At 38.5% G+C, this 20,127-nt stretch overlaps 1 protein-coding gene across 10 annotated transcripts in view; it reads right to left on the bottom strand.

Moving 5' to 3' along the window:
• Positions 1 to 20,127, bottom strand: part of LOC126319942 (A-kinase anchor protein 9-like) — a 490,541-nt gene that overhangs the window by 404,816 nt on the left and 65,598 nt on the right. For all 10 annotated transcript variants that reach the window (XM_049993656.1, XM_049993664.1, XM_049993682.1 and 7 more), the window contains one exon: positions 16,508 to 16,655. In XM_049993656.1, the coding sequence (XP_049849613.1) occupies positions 16,508 to 16,655 (148 nt within the window). The remainder of the gene's footprint in view (positions 1 to 16,507; positions 16,656 to 20,127) is intronic.

Genomic DNA, 20,127 nt, shown 5'->3' with positions numbered 1-20,127 from the left:
TTTGATACTATTTTTTGTGGATTTATTCATTCACTGATATCATAAAATTCAATTTACCTACATAGGTTAATGGAAGATGATGATAATGAATTGTGTTCCCCCACCCCAGAATGAAGACTGGTGAGTGACCTCTACACGATCCAGTTCTGTTTATGCCCATGTGGAAGGGTTTCCGAAGGGTGAAGGCAGAATTGTTTTCATGATTTGGCTGCTCTTCTTTACAAGACTGGAGTGGTCTTGAGGAAGCTACTACTGGACCTCAATATCATGGCTGCTAGAACTTGTCCATGTAGTGAGTGGATGATTTTCTTGATGAGCCTGATCTGTTCTCTCCATGATAGCAGATACTTCATCATGAGTTAATAATTTTACAAGTGGTGTAGATTTCAGACAACCTGAAAGAAGCCTATATGTTTTGTTTATTATCTTGTACACTATGATTGCATGGGTGGATTTATAGCAAACTGTGCACGTATACCCTGCAGACTGTAACATGTTGCTCGTGCCGTTATTCTTAGGATTTGTGTTCACGAGCCACACATACTACCAGTGATCTTACGAAGGATATTATTTCTGGCTCCCACCTTCATTCCTGTATTCTCGAAATGCTGTTTGCGAGTCAGAGTATGATCCACAGTTGTTTCCATATATTTTTGATGTGTCGTATTTACTAACTGTATCCATTGGCATGTGATATCAAGTTTGTAATGTGCTTGTTTGTGCTTAATATAAAACAAATACAGTAATGGTTTAGTTGGCTTTGGGCAAGGTTGGTTGTTAGAGTAATAGGCACTCAACTCCCTCATGCCTCTGTCTTTTCAGAGCCAAGACTGAGCACCATCTCAATCAAGAGGTTAACTTTCAGACCTACAGCACATTACAGTGTACAAAACTTTAAAACCCAATAAAGTGATCCCAAATTGAGAAAAATTAGTGTAACTTGTACAGATCACCCCGTCCCCCCAACTCTCCAAATATTAGTATGTTTACTGAATGTTACGGCATCTTTGAGACCAAATTCCGATTTTGAAACCATTAATGGGCCCAAAACCACCTAAAATTTTGAATTCACAAGACCTCTGAAAACAAATAACAAAAATTCCCTATTTTCTAGTGGTCAAAGGATTCGATTTTCTATTTCTAAAATACTTGTGTCTAAAAGGATTCAAGATGATTGACAAACAGCATTTTCATCTCTGTTTCTTTGGTTCTGGAATATCTGGCTGGTAAGTTTCTCATTCAGGATTCTCATTGCCACTGATCTGAGGATCTCGTTTCACTCCATGATTCTGAATGTCTTTGTATTACTTTTTGCAATACATCCTGATGTTTTTAACAAGATAATCTCTTCGTTGTTTTGTCAGGCCTTTTGGAATTTCTGCATCAGCAAAACCAATGGGTCCATTTTCTTCGGGGAAGACGCAGAGCACAAATTAATTTCCACTAACGCCCATTTGCAATGTATACTACCTTTGTAGCTAACAATGAACTCAAAGGGGATATATTTAACTGTGTGAGATACTTTATTAGCATTATTATTCTCCAAGGCATTTACCGAGTCTTATGTATTCACAGCAGCTTCACTTTTTTTCATTTCTAGCAGCAACATTAGAGTTAACATGTGTTGTTGGTGTAGGTTTTCATTGTTATAGCAACGTTAACAGGCAGTTTAGGGCTATTAACTGCAAACTAGTAACATCTGTAGGGATTTATGACTCTCAAATAAAATGAGACCACCTGTCTTGTTTGGCATTACTGTATTCACAAAATATTTTCCTTTAACGCAATCCTACTGCTTAAAATACCTATAAAATTTAGAACACACTTTTTTGTAAAGCAATGCACATGCAGCTGTGACATTTAGAAAAGTGACCTCTTGTCAGGCCAAAGTATTGCCTCATAACAACATAGGTCCTTTACAGAAGACTGACATACATTGCTTTTAATGACATTATTGACTCCTATTGGATTCAAACAACTTTCAAATGTACAAAACAAAGTAAATTACTATATAATATGAAAAAACAAAAAGATATATTTTAGACGTTATCGAATGTTTTTACTTGTACTGATAACTTTACTTCTCTGACAAGACGCCCATTTTCATCTTCCGTCTCACATATTTACTCTTTATTTCTACATAACTGCAGCCCTCTGCCACTAGAGAGCTCTGAATTGTGGGTGTAGCATGGCAGTGTGTACTGTAACTATGTCAGTGCATGAGAGACTATGTTCTGTAATCGAGTTCCTAACCACAGAAGAGTTCATCCTCATATAGAGCATGCTCTCCTTCAGCATGACTGATGATGCTAGGCCACACATAAGCACTGTGACATCTGCAACAATCTGTCCTTGGGTTCACTGTCAATGATCACCCTCAATACAGTCCCAACTTGGCCTCATCCAATTTTTATCTGTTTCCAAAACTTAAAGAAAACCTCCAAGGACTTCACTTTGATAGTGAGGAAGTGGTGTAAGCAAAGGTGAAGTTATGGCTCCATTAACAAAGTCCAATATTCTACAGTGACGGTATTAACAAACTGGTCCCTCATTGGGAGAAACGTGTTCCCCTTACCAGAGCGACTGTTAAGAAATAATATACAGACATGAAGAACCAAGATGTAGAATGTTAATGAACAATTATTTTATTTTACAAGTTTTATGAGTTTTCAGATAAGAAATTTGGAGGCATTACTTTTCAGACACCCTGGAACAAAACAAGCAAACAATGCAACAAAGCCTAAAGCAATACATATTGGAAGCAACCTTCGTCCGTTTCATTCATTCACAGCATTTCCCAAATTCAAAAAGAAAAATGTTCATAGCTGAGGAATTAACAGGGAGGTAGTATTGAGAAATGATATTAATTATTAAGTATTGTTAATCTGCTACGAACTACTTGTAGTTTTTTGACTAAATTTAATATTGTGCAATTATCAGGAAACCTATTACTTAAAAAACTGCTTCTTTCAAGATTATATTAAATAGCTGCTGTATATTTCATTTTGCTAGATGAATATCTATTTGGCAACATTGATATTTATTATGGAAAAAGAGCTACCTACATTTGTAACAACAGAGGTCTGTTTACAAAAACATACCTAATTTCATGTAGATGACAGTTATCTTCCATTTTTTAATGTACATAATCTACTGAAAAGGATGACCAATATAAGATTTGATTTGAATTTTCTTTTGAATTTACAGGTTTGTCAGTTTCTTTCTTTCAGTCTTCCTTCCTGGCAGATAGGAACTGGTTAAAGACCTGTGCACCACAACATAGAATCCCACCCTGATGCAAGTCTAGACAGAAATAATTTTTATGCCTTGCATTTTGTTTGTGTGAATGTCACTGGAACTGGTTGCTGTTATTAGCATTAAATACCGCAAAGGACTAACCTTTGTGGAAATGAGTAAAAACTGAAAGCTCTTCCAAGATGAATTTGCAAGATCTGTAGCTACCTACTTCACAAAATATTCTTACTGTTTACTTTTGCGGAATGAATAATTTATTTAATTTACCTCACTAACCAAAAAGTAATTCAATAGATAACATGTAGTGAAAGTATGTGCAATAGAAGATACTTTAACAGTGAAACACTTCAAACTGTGTTCCTTAATTAATTTATTAATGTTTTATCAACAAAGCCCAAAGGAATGTTTGCACAAAGTGTTTCATTTATTGTATGGCTATAATGTCTGTTCATGGTGCAGGTACAGGTGATGCTGACTTGTTTGAAACTATGTAATACAAGTTTCTAAGGGAATAAGACTTACACCAGGCTGTGATAGCCTGAATGGCTGTGCATCCATGGGCACAGGTGGATAGGAGTGACCAAAAAGCTGTCACACAGCCAACTGGCTCACATATAAGCAGAACTTATGCAATGGAGTCATCTAGTGGTTCATTTAAACTAGCTGCAACTATCTGCATGCAAGCCAATGGATACCCAGAAACAGCCTGGCCTGTGGAGGGACATTGGCACATGCTGACTTGCACCTCTTATAGTGGCCTTAATGCAGGCCTGTTACCTATCACCTACAACCTTGATCAGTGTGCTTGTAACATAAGTAAACAAAGTTTCTTAAAAGCCTTTTAAAGTCAGTGAATTACATAGGTTAAGAATAGAAACAGATCCAATACTGTGTCTTGTGGTACTCCATATTTCCTATTATGAGTGTATTTTTATATTTATGGTTTGTCAACATCACTGCTTTATGCCATACTAGGCTTAATTCATGCAACAACAGGGAAGTAAATGCATTAAGTCTCAGTAAATAAGGCTAGATTGCTAAGAAAACACACACACACACACACACACACACAGGCACACATATTCACAGAAGCAAGTAAACCTCATGCACACATGACCACAATCACTGGCAGCTCTGACTGGAATAAGCTCTGAGTCAACTGATCATCAGGATTCCTTAAGTGACATCCTATCATGTAAGTACAAAATTTATTTCTGTTAAAAACACCATCTCAGCCAGAAGAATTACAAATTTTCTTATGTTGCTAAAATGTGAATATTTCCTTAGCAGTTTTAGTGTTTATCCTAATGGTTCTCTCTAGCATAAACAGTGTTTCTACAGAAATTCAATTCACCAGTATTTAGTAGTTTATTTTACATGGAATGTTTGAAATCTTTGAATTTGGCAACTAAAAATATCACTGTGTCACCGTTTTTCCCCTCCAGTTATTATCTGGGTAATCAGTTTTGTCTATCTCATTGATTTTACTTTTGCTCTGATTTAACAAAGCTCCAGATCAGGCATGGACACACACTGTTCATATGTGGATCTGATACACATGCTTACTTGAACTCATGAGCCACTTGTCATGTGACGCAACAGCAGTGCTTCTAGCGCATAAAGTCAAACTATAGCATTTCTGAGGTTAATGTTTATGGGTTAATGCACCACTATGAATTGCACCCTTTTCCTGAGATGGCATGACAACAAATTATGCCTCCAAACACATGGTTTTGAGAGTACGTTCATTTTATGATCACCCCATCACCAGTTGTTTAGTTTCCAGAAACAATGTTCACAACACATAGTAAACACCTATGAAAGCAACTGGTTGCAACTAATTCCTTACGAATTACCTCCAATTTCAACAATTGCAGTGTTCTAATATGTTCAAAGGAAAATCATTAATTACTACTGTTAATATGAGAAAGAAGTTCGAAAAACAAAATACGGTGTTGAGGTAGGCAATCCCACTCAACAAACAGTTAGGAGTAATTTTTGGATTTGTCCCATAGGCCAGATTGAAATCAGAAAATATTCTTGTGAAACACAACTAGCTCTTTATACCCATGAAGTAATGAGTGCTGGGGACAGGGGATATAAAACTGATTCTATATTTTTAGATTTCGATAAGGCTTTCGACACTGCTCCTGACAAGCGCCTTCTAACTAAACTGTGTGCCTACGGAACACTGCCTCAGTTGTGCGCATGGATTCGTGATTTCCTGTCAGAAAGGCCACAGTTCGTAGTAATAGATGGAAAGTCATCGAGTAAAACAGAAGTAACATCTGGCATTCTCCAAGAAAGTGTTATAGGCCCTCTATTGTTCCTATTTACATTAACAACATAGGAGATAATCTCAGTAGCTGTCTTCGATTGTTGGCAGATGATGCGGTCATTTACTGTGTTGTAAAGTCATCAGATGACCAAAACAAATTGCAAAATGATTTAGATAGATGTATGGAGCAAAAAGTGGCAATTGACCCAAATTAACGAAAATTGTGAAGTTTTTACACGAGTGCTGAAAGAAATCTGATAAATTTCTATTATATGATAAGTCACACAAATCTGAAGGCTGTAAATTCAACTAAATGCTTAGGGACTATAATTACAAATATCCTAAATTGGAATGATCACATAGATAATGTTGTGGGTGGAGCAAACCAAAGACTGCGATTCATTGGCAGAACACTTAGAAGGTGCAATAGGTCTACTAAAGAGAGTGCTTACACCACACTTGTCTGCCCTATTCTGGAGTACTGCTGTGTGGTGTGGGCTCTTCATCAGGTGGGACTGATGTATGACATTGAAAAAGTACGAAGAAGGGAAGATTGTTTTGTGTCATCGCGAAGTATGGAAGATGGTGCCACAGACATGATACGTGAATTGGAGTGACAATCATTAAAACAAAGGCGTTTTTTGTTGTGACGGGATTTTCTCATGAAATTTCAATCACCAAATTTCTCCTCCGATTGCAAAAACATTCTGTTGGCACCAACCTACATAGGGAGAAATGATCAGCATGATAAAATAAAGAGAAATCAGGGCTCACACAGGGTGCATTTTTTCAGTGCACCATTCGAGAGTGGAACAGTAGAGAGACAGTTTGAAGGTGATTCATTGAACCCTCTGCCAGGAACTTTATTGTGAATAGCAGAGTAATCACATAGATGTAGATCTAAACCAATTGCAGGTCGGATCTGGCCCGCAGGCCACCGGTTGCCCTCTAGGATCTGGATGGTTTTAGCATTATTCTGGAATAGTTTTATCTTTTTCATGCACAGTACAAACAGTTCACTCATTCTATAACAAACTGAAGTTCTACAATGGATTTTTAAGTTCTGATACAGCTTGTCCTCTGAATAGTGTAAAGGCCCATCTTCCACACACAAGATATTTTAAACACATGTTATCAATTCCTTGTCGCTCCTTTCATTTAATTTTATCTCCATTTGATTTATGAGAAAGTAAGAAACAAAATGAGGATTTAAATATCTTGCTACGGCACTGGTTGTACTGAGAGTTACTTCCTGAGAACCATGTTAAACACCGCTTTAGGATCTGCATCTGTCAGTTGCTTTTAGTGCCATGTCATTGCCTGGATCACAAGCCTCATCCACCAGAAGCATTTGTATCTTATAGGCCAAACTAGCAAACCTGCCAATGTTTCATAATTGCTAAATATGTATAGGACCTGGATATATGTCCTAATCTGGAGTACCCCTGGGAATTGTGCCCGGACACAAATTTCTGCTCCTGTTGTGACTTTGTCCACTTTCCAAGGTACAGAACTCAAAATTATAAAAGATAATTTAGAATGTGAATGAAAAGGACTCCTTCGTTTTCATTTTAGGTTTTTATTGTTCATAAGATTCTTTTGTAATTTGTTGTACACAATACAATTACAAAACTTCAGAATATACAATATTTTAATTTTTTGAATACTGTCTGGTAAGAGTACAAAGTGGTTTTTTGAATTACCAGTACATGATAGGGCAACGTACAACTGACCACGCAAAATCCACTCTGATCATAAATCGGTTCAACATATTTAATGTCTCACCTTGAGCCTTGTTTATTGTTACTGCAAATGACATTTTAATTGGTAATAGAAGTCACTTAAAATGGATGAGTAAATCATTTGGGATTATTAGTATACAGGCTACGGTAGTGATCTTTCTAGCTGCTGGACCTGTGAGGATAGTAGCTTCAATGGCTTTACTTGTCGTAGTTTTAATCTGCAAATGGGTACAGCACAGTGTTGTGTATACAATGTTTGCTTGAAATTGTATGTATGTAAAGGTTCAGGGAAATAAGGTATTTGGGGGAAACAATATACGCTAATGGAAAACAAAATCTCAACACCAAAAAATAATTAATGTAGAACAATGAAATTTAGGAAAAATGTTCATCTGCGTAACATATTTAAGTGACTAACATTGCAAGGTCACAGGTTAATGCAAGCACAAAAAGCTATAGCAAATGTGAAATGCTGGCACATTAATAAATCATGAAACTGGCAGACTGTTGAATGATAGCATGCAAAAGTGCATGCATTGTGTTGTATGGGGGCCAAGTGTCAGCTTGTGGGATTGAGTTCCTTCCCTGTTGCATTTGGTCGGTGAATACAAGGACGGTTAATGTGTTTGTCAATGATGCTGGCATTGCCGTACAATGGTATCCCATATGTGCTTGATGGGAAACAGATTTCACAATCGAGTGGGCCAAGTGAACTATCTGTAGAGCACATTGGGTTACAACAGTGACATGTGGGCAAGAATTAGCCTGTTGGCAAACGTCCCCAAAAATGCGCATTCAAGAATGGCAGCACAACAGGTTGAATCAGCAGACTGACACACAATTTTGCAATCGGGGTGTATGGGACAACCACGAGAGAGCTTCTGCTCTCATACGAAATTGCACTCCAGGCAATAACACCAGGTGCAGGTCCAGTGTGTACAACATACAGACAGGATGGTTTCAGGCCCCAACTGGACTCCTCCTCGCCATCACTCACATCGAGGCAGCATTCAAACTCTGTAAGGTGTTGATAATAGTGTGTTTGTCACCTTAAAGGCATTCTTGACTAACATCAGCTCAAAGGTAACTTAAGCTAACGACTGTTACAGCATGTATTTAAAGCAAACCCAATTTGCATTCTCACAGTGACCCTACTAGGACTAGTCTTACACGACTGGTGCGAAATCTGAGTAGGAATATTTTAGATGTAGAAGCGTGCCTACCAACTTTTGTTTATGTCATACAACTTCTTCTTGGTGTAGTAATTTTTTCTTCAACAAAGTATATGGAAGCTACGATCTGTCTAATGGTTTAACACTCTGCCAAAGCACCAACTGTGAGAAACAAAACGAAACTGAACATTTTTACAGAACAGCACAGCATTTTATTTCTCACAGCCAGTTTTAATAGAAAATCTGTACAGTGCTGTTTGCAAAATATAGACATTAAGTCTATACGAAGTTTATTACAGCATTGCGTAAAAATCTGAAGTAAATTGGTCAAGTACTTTTTGAGATTTTTTGATAACAATGTGCTCTCTTTCTACATTAGTGCGCATTACAAACTGCATATTACATCAATGGCTGTAGCTAATCAATGTATTATAAATCCATTTATCAAACAGGCACAGTGACTAAAGCAAACTAAAGACAATTTCTGTCAGCAGCAGGCATTTTCAATGGCAAGCAGCTCTTCAGCGATAACAATTTGGAGTGGGGAAACATTAAATATGGTGTCCCACATGGTTCAGACTTTACCAGAAGAAGGGATCGGTTGGTAGGACATGTTCTGAGGCATCAAGGGATCACCAATTTAGTATTAGAGAGCAGCGTGGAGGGTAAAAATCGTAGAGGGAGACCAAGAGATGACTACACTAAGCAGATTCAGAAGGATGTATGTTGCAGTAGGTGCTGGGAGATGATGAAGCTTGCACAGGATAGAGTAGCATGGAGAGCTGCATCAAACCAGTCTCAGGACTGAAGACCGCAACAACAACAACAACAACATGGTTCAGTACTTGCCACACTCCAGTTCTTGACCTGAAGTAATCATTTACCAAATACATCTAAGGAACTTCTAAAATGTTTGGCATTTACTGACAAAATGAGTACACTGATAAACTGCACAAACACAAGCACAAAACAAAAAGAGAGGTGAGTAATGAAACAGGTTTACAACTAGTAAGCAGAAAATCTTGGAGCACTTCACTTAATGCAATTCCAAAAATAAAAAATAAAAAATAAAGAAGAACAATAAAACCAAGATACAGTTCAAGTGTTTGAAATTTCTCATTGTCCAGTTACAACAAACTAACGTGGGTTTAACACATGGGTAAGTTAATCAAAAAGCTCAGTTCTGCCTGCTCTGATGTTTTTGAATTAGAAATCTCTCTCACCCTACTGATCTGCAGGTGGGATTGCTAACACACTTTACATAATCTCACTGAGTGCTGTCCTATGATAAAATGCATGAAAGGTCAAACAATTATCTGTTCTAGAAAAGGGTGCACTGAAAATATTATGTTGAGATCACGACCAAACACCTCCCAGAAGGCTCTTTAGGAACATTGGAATTCTCTCACTCATGTGTCAATATATTCGCTTACTAAAGAAACTTGTGGTTAAAAATAAGAGTGAATTTAGGATGAACTCTGATATTCTCAACAAAACTCAGAAAAATATTACTTCCCAAATACATTATGTGACCCTGTCTATGCCCACAGTAGAGTTTTATATTCTGGTGCAAAAGTCTTTAACAGGTGGTTGGTAGACATCAGACAGGAAATTGGAATTCCCCTGATATTCATCAATAAAGTAGGAGATTATCTTACTAGCCACATGTTCTACAAGGCAAATTTCCACTAATATTAACATTCATATTCCATGTTTTTAACTTTTCCAGTAAACAAATAGCTATGTGCGTACTGTTTCCTCCTACTGCATACGTAAAGTAGTGTAGTAACTAATAATTATCAGGGTGCACAGATCAGCAATGGTCATAACTTACTGTCAGTGTACATTTACAGAAGCAGCCAAGCTTCTAACATACAGCTTGACACTTCCACATCCCAGAAGGCTCTCTTTCATGATGGAATTTATGGAACCCAATGACAAATTGCACCAAAATATCAGCTGTACTGCAGACAACAAACATCTATACTAACAACAGACGGGGCTACTAAGGTATATATTTTGTTAAAATGTTATTAATACAATTGCCACACCCTAAAATTATATGTATTAATTTGCAAATGTTTCCTTTTATTTGACACAAAACGAAGGGAACCCACTGATGAGGGTGAAACTGCAATGAAATATGTATGGGTGAAAAAGAAAGAAAATTACACTTGCTCAAGGCATAACCGTTTCCCAAAAATAAATCAAGATGGCAGAGAAGACCAAGCTGCATCTCGATAGTACCCTGTCACAAATAGTAAATATAGTGGAAGGAGGCAGATACCTGAAAAAATAATCCAAGGAAACTCTGCACAGAACCGTAAGTGACATTTGAAACTTATTTGCATATCTACAATCAGCCTTATAGGCAATTGAAAGGGCAACAAAGAATCTCCAAAATGAGGTTAAAACAGGCAAAAGAACAGAAACAGAGGAAAATGACAGTTACTCAGCAGGACAACTAGCGACATCTAGTGACCCGAAACAACAAACAGCAAACGGAAACCAGATGCCAGCGACACCTGCTGGACAGCAGAGAACTCACGGCAGTCAGGAGGCGACACCCAGTAGCCCCACACACCAAAACACTCGGGCAGCAACCTACCAGTGCCGACACCTAGCAGCCACCAGGGCAACCCATTCAGCAAAGACAGCAAGAAGATATGACACGATACTCTACAACCCGCGAAAACAAACGAGTTGGAAACAGAAGATGAAGACAAACTAAAAGAAAAAATTTCACGAAAACTAACACAAAAAATGGAAGCCATGATGGAACATCTCACCAACAATCTAAGAAATTTAATAGATGAAAAAAATCAGAACCAATATTACACACTTAGCTGGGCCAGGGACCACAGCAAAAACGACAGTCGAGACCATAAGAAGCAGAACCAAACCAAAAGAAACAGTGTGAAAAGTCCTCGACCCACTAACTACACAAGGAGTCATAATCAACGACAGGAAAGACAAGGAGATCACACTAAGAGATGACAAAAAGGAAACAGACTCCAACAAAACAACAGCGAAGAAAACAATCAAGAGTGGATTGAAGTCATGCGGAGGAACCACCAAAGGACTCAACAGACCATGACCCCAACAGTAGTGCGCACGCAGCAACAACTTCAACATGAAACGGACTCAACAGAAGACGCACTCCAGGCACCAGTACGCAGAGTGTGGCTCTACATAGGACGGCTACACTGAAACTCTACACTGGAAAAACTTATCCAACACCTCGGAAGGTGATGGAAATAATAGAATGTGAGGAAATAAAATCCAGAGGAACACTAAAAGCCAACAACATAGGCATCACACTAAATGAGCTTCACAAAATCACAGATCCAGAAAAATGGTCTGAAAGTGGCCTCATTACAAGATATCAGTTTTTTCACCCCCAAAGCCGAGATGCCAGACTTGAAGTTTAACCTACTTCTTTAGAATGTAGAAGGACTAAGAAGTGCTTTAGATTTGATGGAAGGTGAGCTTCTAAGAAGTCATGACATACTGATCCTGACAGAGACATTTGCAACAGACCATATAGAAATCCCCGGTTTCCACTCAAAATACATTCCTGAAAAAAAAAAAAAAGGAATATCCTGCTTCTACAAGCCAGCAATAGGAACAGCATCTTGCGTATATGAACAAGAAGACACTGTAATAATGGAGTAATGGAGACAGAGAGAGAGTGACTTTCATAGGCCTCTACACTGAACGCCCCACCCTGATTGAGGATGTCATGGCAACCATGATAACCTCTCTAGAAAAGGCAGCCCAGGGAAAAAGTATTATTATAGTGGGAGACCTAAACTGCAGACTACATCTACATCTACATACTCTGCAATCCACCATACGGTGCGTGGCGGAGGGTACCTCATACCACAACTAGCATCTTCTCTCCCTGTTTCACTCTCAAACAGAATGAGGGAAAAATGACTACCTATACGCCTCTGTACGAGCCCTAATCTCTCTTATCTTAGATAAGAAAGACTGCAGAAGTAAGGAACTACTACAGATGGTGGCTGAAGAGGGATTCACACTGGTTAACAAGAGAGAAAACAACGCATACTTCACACATACAATGGTAGCACCACCATAGACATAATCCTTTACAAAGGCAACAATCTTGAAATAACAGACCACAAAGTGATATATTCTGCTGCAGAGATAACAATAAAGAAACACTGTCTAGTGACATCTACCTTCAAAATGAAAGAACCTAAATGCACACAACGGAAAACAAAGCACATGAGAAGAAACTCCAGAAAGATAGATGAGAATAAAACAGCCGGAAATGGTGACAAGCTTACCGTCTTTAAAAACAAAATACAGGAAAAGTACCTAGATGCTGCACCAACAGCTCTAGAAGACATAATTAAAGACGCAAACATCGCAACCAACAAGAGAAAGGCAAAGAGGTGGTTAGATCAACAACACTACACAGAGAGAAAGAGAGTCTTATTAGCCCTCCACGTGATTAAACACACACAAAAACAGGATGACCTGATCACATTAGCAGAGTCAAAGAGTATAAGAACCTCCTAAAGAAAAAAACAGGACAATCTCACGGAACTTGAAGCTAGAAGAGTGGCGAAAGAACCAAAAGAAAACCCCTACATAGCTCTAAAGCCACGACAGTCACAGACAATGGGGAAAATAGAGATGCCAATCTGGTAGAACATCCTAAATCAACAAAGAGTCAACAAAGCTCATGAAACAACAAGGAAATATGAAGACATCAGAAGATTCACGGCAGAGGAAATTAGAAACACTAATCAACAATGAAGAACAATAAGACAGCAGGGCTGGATGGGATATTCAACGAACACATCCAGCAATTATGGACATGATGAACTTATGTCTGCACACAGGATGAATCCCGAAGAGATGGAGAATCTAGACAATCAGAATTCTGTACGCGGGAAAGGAGAACCACATGACCCAAACTTGTACCAGGGAATCGAACTTGAGATCAACCTCCTCAAAATTCTGATGGGCCTAATGAAGGTAAGAGTAACAGAAGTAATCAACAACAAGATTCCAGAGGAACAATTTGAATTCAGGAAAGGCCGATGCACCCAACACGCAGTCAAAAACCTCATACATGACACAGAGGAGAAAATAAGACTCCCGAAAGGAAAATTCCACACAGTATTCATCAATTTCACAAAGGCGTTTGACAATATCAACAGTACTATAACATGTATCAAACTGGAACAGATGGTAGAACAAAACAAATAACTAAGCATCTTGACACATGACATCCTGAGCAAAAACACTACCATAATATCAGACAATGTACCAACCCCGCAAGAAATTACACAGACAAATGGAGTGTTATAAGGAGACCCCCTCAGTCCCCTTCTCTTCAATGTAGCCACACAGAAGATGGTCCTAGCAATAAGAACTTTGGCTCCATCCCTCAACATCTATATACATGCAGACGACATGGTGATGGGATCACATGATACAAATGACCTACAGAAAGGAATAAATGTTCTTGGAACATGGGCTGAACACAATGGATTGCAGATAAATGCAGAAAAGACTGTACACATGGTCTTCAGGAAAGGAGGACACCTATCCATGAAGAACATAATATACCTCAAAAAAAGAAACTCTACAAACTACGAACAGCTTCAAATATCTGGGTGTAGCGGTTCAGACAACAGTACACTCATACAGAATCCACAAACACAATGAGCAGCACCCACAACAAAGGCCATCTATGACATTAAGCACCTAAGCAAATTATCCCTGGATACAGCCATGGCCCTATTCAAAGCCAAAATCATTCCTATTCTAACATATGGAATATGGGAACATGGGAAAAGCTAAGCTATGGAGACCTACTACGAGTGTAAAAATTGGAAGCCAGATTCCTGGAAGCAGCCCTTGGAATTTCCAAGTACACCAAGCCACGACTAGCATACGAACTCGCGAGAGAAATATTTCCAGTAGAAGACCTGAGATTGAAAAAGGAGGAGATAGGGCCAGAGTTCAACTCTTCAGAGGCCATGATGAACAGAGCATGGACCGGTGCAAACCAGGAGCTGAGACACCTCATAAATTCCAAGGCAGCACATGGCTACCATCACATAATCTGCAGGATGAAGACATACCACGACCCAGACTCGATATGCACATGTGAACTCTGTGAAAAACATTGTGACCAACACCATGAACTAACGTGTACAATCAATCACAGACAGCTGTATGCATAGTATATGCATAACTTGTGCACGATTAAGTTTATTATAAAAATATTTATTTACCTGGAAGACTTTAACTTCTTAAGTCATTTCCTGAAAGAACATTAGCATCACAAAAAATCTCCTTGGCCCCCTTTCTGCATATCCCACAGTAATTTGCCCCATTCATCCACCCATTACCACCTACTCTAGCCTCACCATGAGCAAGTCGATATCATCAGAAGAAGAGCAACATGTGAAATGATTCCTGTAGTTTACTAAGTGAAGTATGGTCACTGTATGGTTTTCCACACATGGCATGAGAGTGCTGGAATGGACACAGAACTGCCTGTCTTCATTATGACCACTACTCAGTTGCTGAGCATACACTGACTGAAGGTAAGTCCCGTATTTATTCGAATCTAAGCCACACTCGAATCTCAATCACACCTGAAAAATGAGCCTCGAAATCAAAGAAAAAAAATTTTCCCGAATCTAAGCTGCACCTGAAACTTGAGACTCGAAATTCAAGGGGAGAGAAAAGTTTTAGACCACACCTCCAAATCAAAACCAAGTTGACCCATTGTAACGTGAGGCACAATTTAGGTCAAATGTATGAAGTTCAGCTGCAGTAGTTTGGTTCGAGTCGTAAGCTTAACAGTTAAGCTTTACCAAGTAGCCATTGCTATGAGGCAGGCCCTCCATCCATATTTATATGGGTATCCTTTCTTTTTCACATGTTTTGTCTGGTTTGAATCGATTACTTATTTTGCTTCGATCTGATAAGTGTCGTTCTCTTTTTTATAGGTGTTTACGTTGCTCTACGCTGAAAACGCAATATTGTACTGTGTCATACACTGTTTGTCACATTCTGATAATGAGTGTTTAGGACCTGTCACCGCTCACGGCATGGCTTGCTTTTGTGAGCGCTACAGTGGCTTAGAATATAAAAAAAAGGAGAGGAATTGTCTCATAAGCAAAACAACGGCAAGAGACTGCTACTTGTTGTTACTAACACTGCTACTTTCTTTGATAATGATCAAGAACCAAGTAATAGACTGCGTTTGATAGAAGATGTTCTGAATGAGAGTTTAGCGAAAAATTTTCTCCATTTGAAAATCTTTGCAGACGCCTCTTTAGGACACTACATTCTGCACAGAAATTAGAGTCATCTTAGATTTAAAAATCTAGCCAGTTGCCAAGCTTCGTTTCTGACTGTATCACTATTCAGCATAAGAATAATACGAATATAAACATGATGTGATATGTATATTCTTCGCATTTGCTGTTGCCTCACTCTAGTTTCGTAGTTTATTAGGCATACAGGATTTAAATGAGATAGCAGCAAACATGAAAGAATACATGGCATAACGTTTACATTCTTCTATCTTTTCTTTTAATTTATTTACTGACGTAGAGGTTTTGGCACCAGTATGTATCTTTCTGCCTGCAAAGCATGCCTGTGTAGCGCTACATATATTCGACAGCAGTAGCTAGTTGTGGCAGCATCTACCAACATTTTGCAGAACTTTTGGTTACTTTGCACTCGCTTCTAAGCTGCAGGCGGTTTTTTTATTACGAAAACAGGAAAAAAGTGCGGCTTAGATTCGAATAAATAAGGTAATGGCCTGATGTTCTGTCCCTCTGTGATTTCACAATTTTCTAAATTGAATTTTCATTTTTTACAAAACTATTTGCTATTAATGTTCATTTTCAAATTGCAAGCTATCCAGAATTGCTTGTTATGTTATATTGGCCAAAATAATTGTGAACTGTTCCATACTCAAACTGTACACTTTAATATTGATGACTAACAGCTCTAACCCAAATACCAAAAGGCAAGTAACAGGATGGTCAACATCATACCTTCAACTATTTCCTCCAATTCTCTTATGCGTGTCTGTAACCTATTTAAAACATGTGAATCATTCACATTGTCTGGAGTTCCATATTTTGTATCTGTGGGCGTGTTTTGGTTGCAGGCACCACTTTTCTCACTTCTCTCAAGTTCATCCTGCACAAAAGCAATGGAAAATAAAACAGAGTAACTTTGATAATATTACAACAAACATAAGCTACAAAACAAAAATATATCTTAGTATGAACAAAACATATTTCAAAACAATCAAATATGACTCAAACAAAATTAAAATATACCAACTGCAAATACATGGGTAAAAGACATGATAAATATACAATATATACGAAGACAGTAAATTGTTCTGGAAAGAACTGTTACTGTTGATGACCGTGCAGCTTTTCCCTGGAATAAATGATGACTAACTGACAACCTCAGCTGCCGACAGGTGTTGGTCATATACCTCGATGTGGACAGCTGAAAATGTGTGCCCTGACCGAGACTCAAACCTGGGACCCTCTGCTTACATGGCAGATGCTCTATCCATCTGAGCCACCGAGGACACAGATGAATAGCGCGACTGCAGGGACTTATCTCTCGCACGCTTCCCGTGAAACTCACATTCCCAACTGTCCACAATTCTACATATGTATTGTACCTTATAGACATTTGCCCACCCACTCATTACTCGCGCATGCTTTGACGATTCCCGTAAGAGTTTGGGCAACCTGTGCGCATTCGCACAGACGAAGGTCAATGGCTGGGTAGCCTTTAACTATATATACGAAGACAGTAACTTGTTCTCGAAAGAGATTGTCAGTTAGTCGTCATAAATGTATATGTTTTACATTTTACTTCATTATACCCCTCTCTCTCTCTCATCCCATGTCTTCTTTTCCAGTCTAAACTTTCCCTTTGAATCCTGCCACAGAAACCTTCAGTTCTGCAAGTTTGTGATGCACTATGACTTTTGAGGGAGCTGTTATTCAAGTCAGAAGCTGGTTTGCCTATACTTTGTTGTTTTTGTTTCAAGTTTTTAGAAACAAAAATCTGTTACTATGGAAGTACTGATAACTAATCTTTATCTAAGGTTATCACCTGAAAAATAAAGCAGCTGTCACAAACATAGTTAACTATAGCCGAAAATTGGGAAATTCACATTTTAGTAGTACTAGGTCTGCTGCTCTCACAGTCACACAAGGAACATCACACTTTGATTTTGTCTTTTTTCCATTTTCAGTCATTATCTCAAATTAATATCGTAAATTTTCATCCACAACAGAAATCAAAATTTCTTTCGTCATGACTTTATTATAAAAGTTTTGCACATTTCTACACCCTTGAGAGTTGTTGTTGCTGTTTTCCATCCATAGATTGGTTAATTCAGCTCTCCATTCTAGACTGTCACATAATCATAATGCTCTCTTCATTTTTATATAACTACTGCAATCTACATCCATTCAAGCCTTCATATCCAACCACAATTTTTACTCCAGCCCCCCCCCCCCCTCCCTCCACCACACACACTTTCCTTTATTACAAAACTGCTAATTTCTTAATGCCTCTGTGTGTGTCCTATCCATTGATCCTTCTTTTAGTCAAGTTGCACCATAAATTTCTCCCCCCCCCCCCCTCCCCCACCACATTTCAACTCAGTGTCTCATCATCAGTTACTCAATCCATCCATCTAATCTTCAGCATTCCTCTGTAGCACAAAATTTCAAAGGATTCAATGCTCTTCTCATCTGAACTTTTTACTGCCCACATTTCACTTCTTTACAAGATTTTATTCGATATAAATACCTTCAGAAAAGGCTCTCTAAAAATTAAATTCAGTGTTAACAATATCCTCTTCTTCAGAAATGCTTTTCTTCTTATTGTCAGTGTGCATTTTATATCTACTCTAGTTCGGGCATAAGTAATTTTTTGCTGTTCAAATGGCAAAATTCATCTACTACATGTTGTGTCTCATTTCCTAATTGAATTTCTACAGCATCACTTAATTTAATCTGAATATGCACCATCACCATTATTTTACTTTTTTAAATGTACATTTTGTACACTCTCTTCAAGATACAATCCATTCCATTCAACTGCTCTTTCAAATTCTTTGCCATTTCTGAAAGAATTATGATGTCCTCAGCAAACCTAAAAGTTTTTCTCTCTTCTCCAGGAACTTCATCTCATTTTCCAAATGTATCCTTCATTTCCATTATTGCTTGCTTAATGTACAGATTTAGTAACATCATGTATAGTATTACACGGCAGTTTATGCCCAAACTGTCATGAAACATATTTTATAATGTACGAGGATCACTCCAAAAAAAATGCACACTATTTTTTTAATCCATCTTTTAAGCTACATGTTTGAAAGTTTTACAGTGTGTAGATACATCCTTTAGGAACAATATTTTCATTTCTCCACATAATTTCCATCCATCTCAACTGCCTTACGCCATCTTGCAACCAACACCTGTATATCTGCATGGCAAAATTCTGGACCAACCTGTTGGAGCCACTGTTTGGCAGTGTGCACAAGGGAGTCATCATTTTCAAACCTTGTTCCACGAAGAGAGTTTCTCAGTTTCCCAAAGAGATGACAGTCACATGGAGCCAGGTCAGGACTTTAAGGCGGGTGTTTCAGTGTCGTTCATCAGAGTTTTGTGACCGCTTCCATGGTTTTTTGACAGACATGTGGCCGTGCATTGTCATGCAACAGCAAAACTTCCTGCTTTTGCCGATGTGGTTGAACATGACTCAGCTGAGCTTGAGGTTTCTTCAGTGTTGTCACATACGCATCAGAATTTATGGTGGTTCCACTTGGCATGATGTCCAAAGCAAGAGTCCTTTGGAACCAAAAAACACTATAGCCATAACTTTTCCAGCAGAAGGTGTGGTTTTGAATTTTTTTTTCTTGGGTGAATTTGTATGATGCCCCTCCACTGGCTGCCTCTTCGTCACTGGTGAAAAATGATGAAGCCATGTTTCATCACCTGTCACTATTCTTCCAAGAAATTCATCTCCACCATTCTCATACCGTTCCAAACGCTCGCTGCATAACATTATTCTTGTTTCTTTGTGATCCACTGTCAACATCCTGGGAACCCACATGGCACAAACCTTTTTTAACGCCAACACTTTCAGTATTCTGCAAACACTTCCTTCCCCTATCCCAACGTAGCATGACAATTCGTTCACTGTGATGCATCTGTCAGCAGTCATCAGTTCGTTAACTCTCTGCACATTGTCTGGAGTGTGTGCAGATTGAGGCCTGCTGCTGCGAGGACAATCCTCAATATTGCCGTGCCCACTTTCATCATGTAACCTGCTTGCCCACCGGCTAACTGTACTGTGTTCAACAGCAGTATCTCCATACAACTTTTTCAACCTCTTGTGGATGTTTTCCACTGTCTCATTTTCGCAGCACAGGAATTCTTTGACAGCATGTTGCTTCTGGTGAACGTCAAGTGTGGCAGCCATCTTGGAAGACATGATGTGACGGCACCACTCACGAGAACAGATTGAACCAAGTTTGAAAATAAGCGGAAAGGATGTATCTACACACTGTAAAACTTTCAGACATGCAGAATGAAAACTGTATTTTTACAAAAATAGTGTGCATTTCTTT

This window comes from Schistocerca gregaria, chromosome 2 (genome assembly GCF_023897955.1).
Source record: "Schistocerca gregaria isolate iqSchGreg1 chromosome 2, iqSchGreg1.2, whole genome shotgun sequence".
NCBI classification, from domain to species: domain Eukaryota; kingdom Metazoa; phylum Arthropoda; class Insecta; order Orthoptera; family Acrididae; genus Schistocerca; species Schistocerca gregaria.
This window is presented reverse-complemented; position numbering and strand designations above follow the sequence as displayed.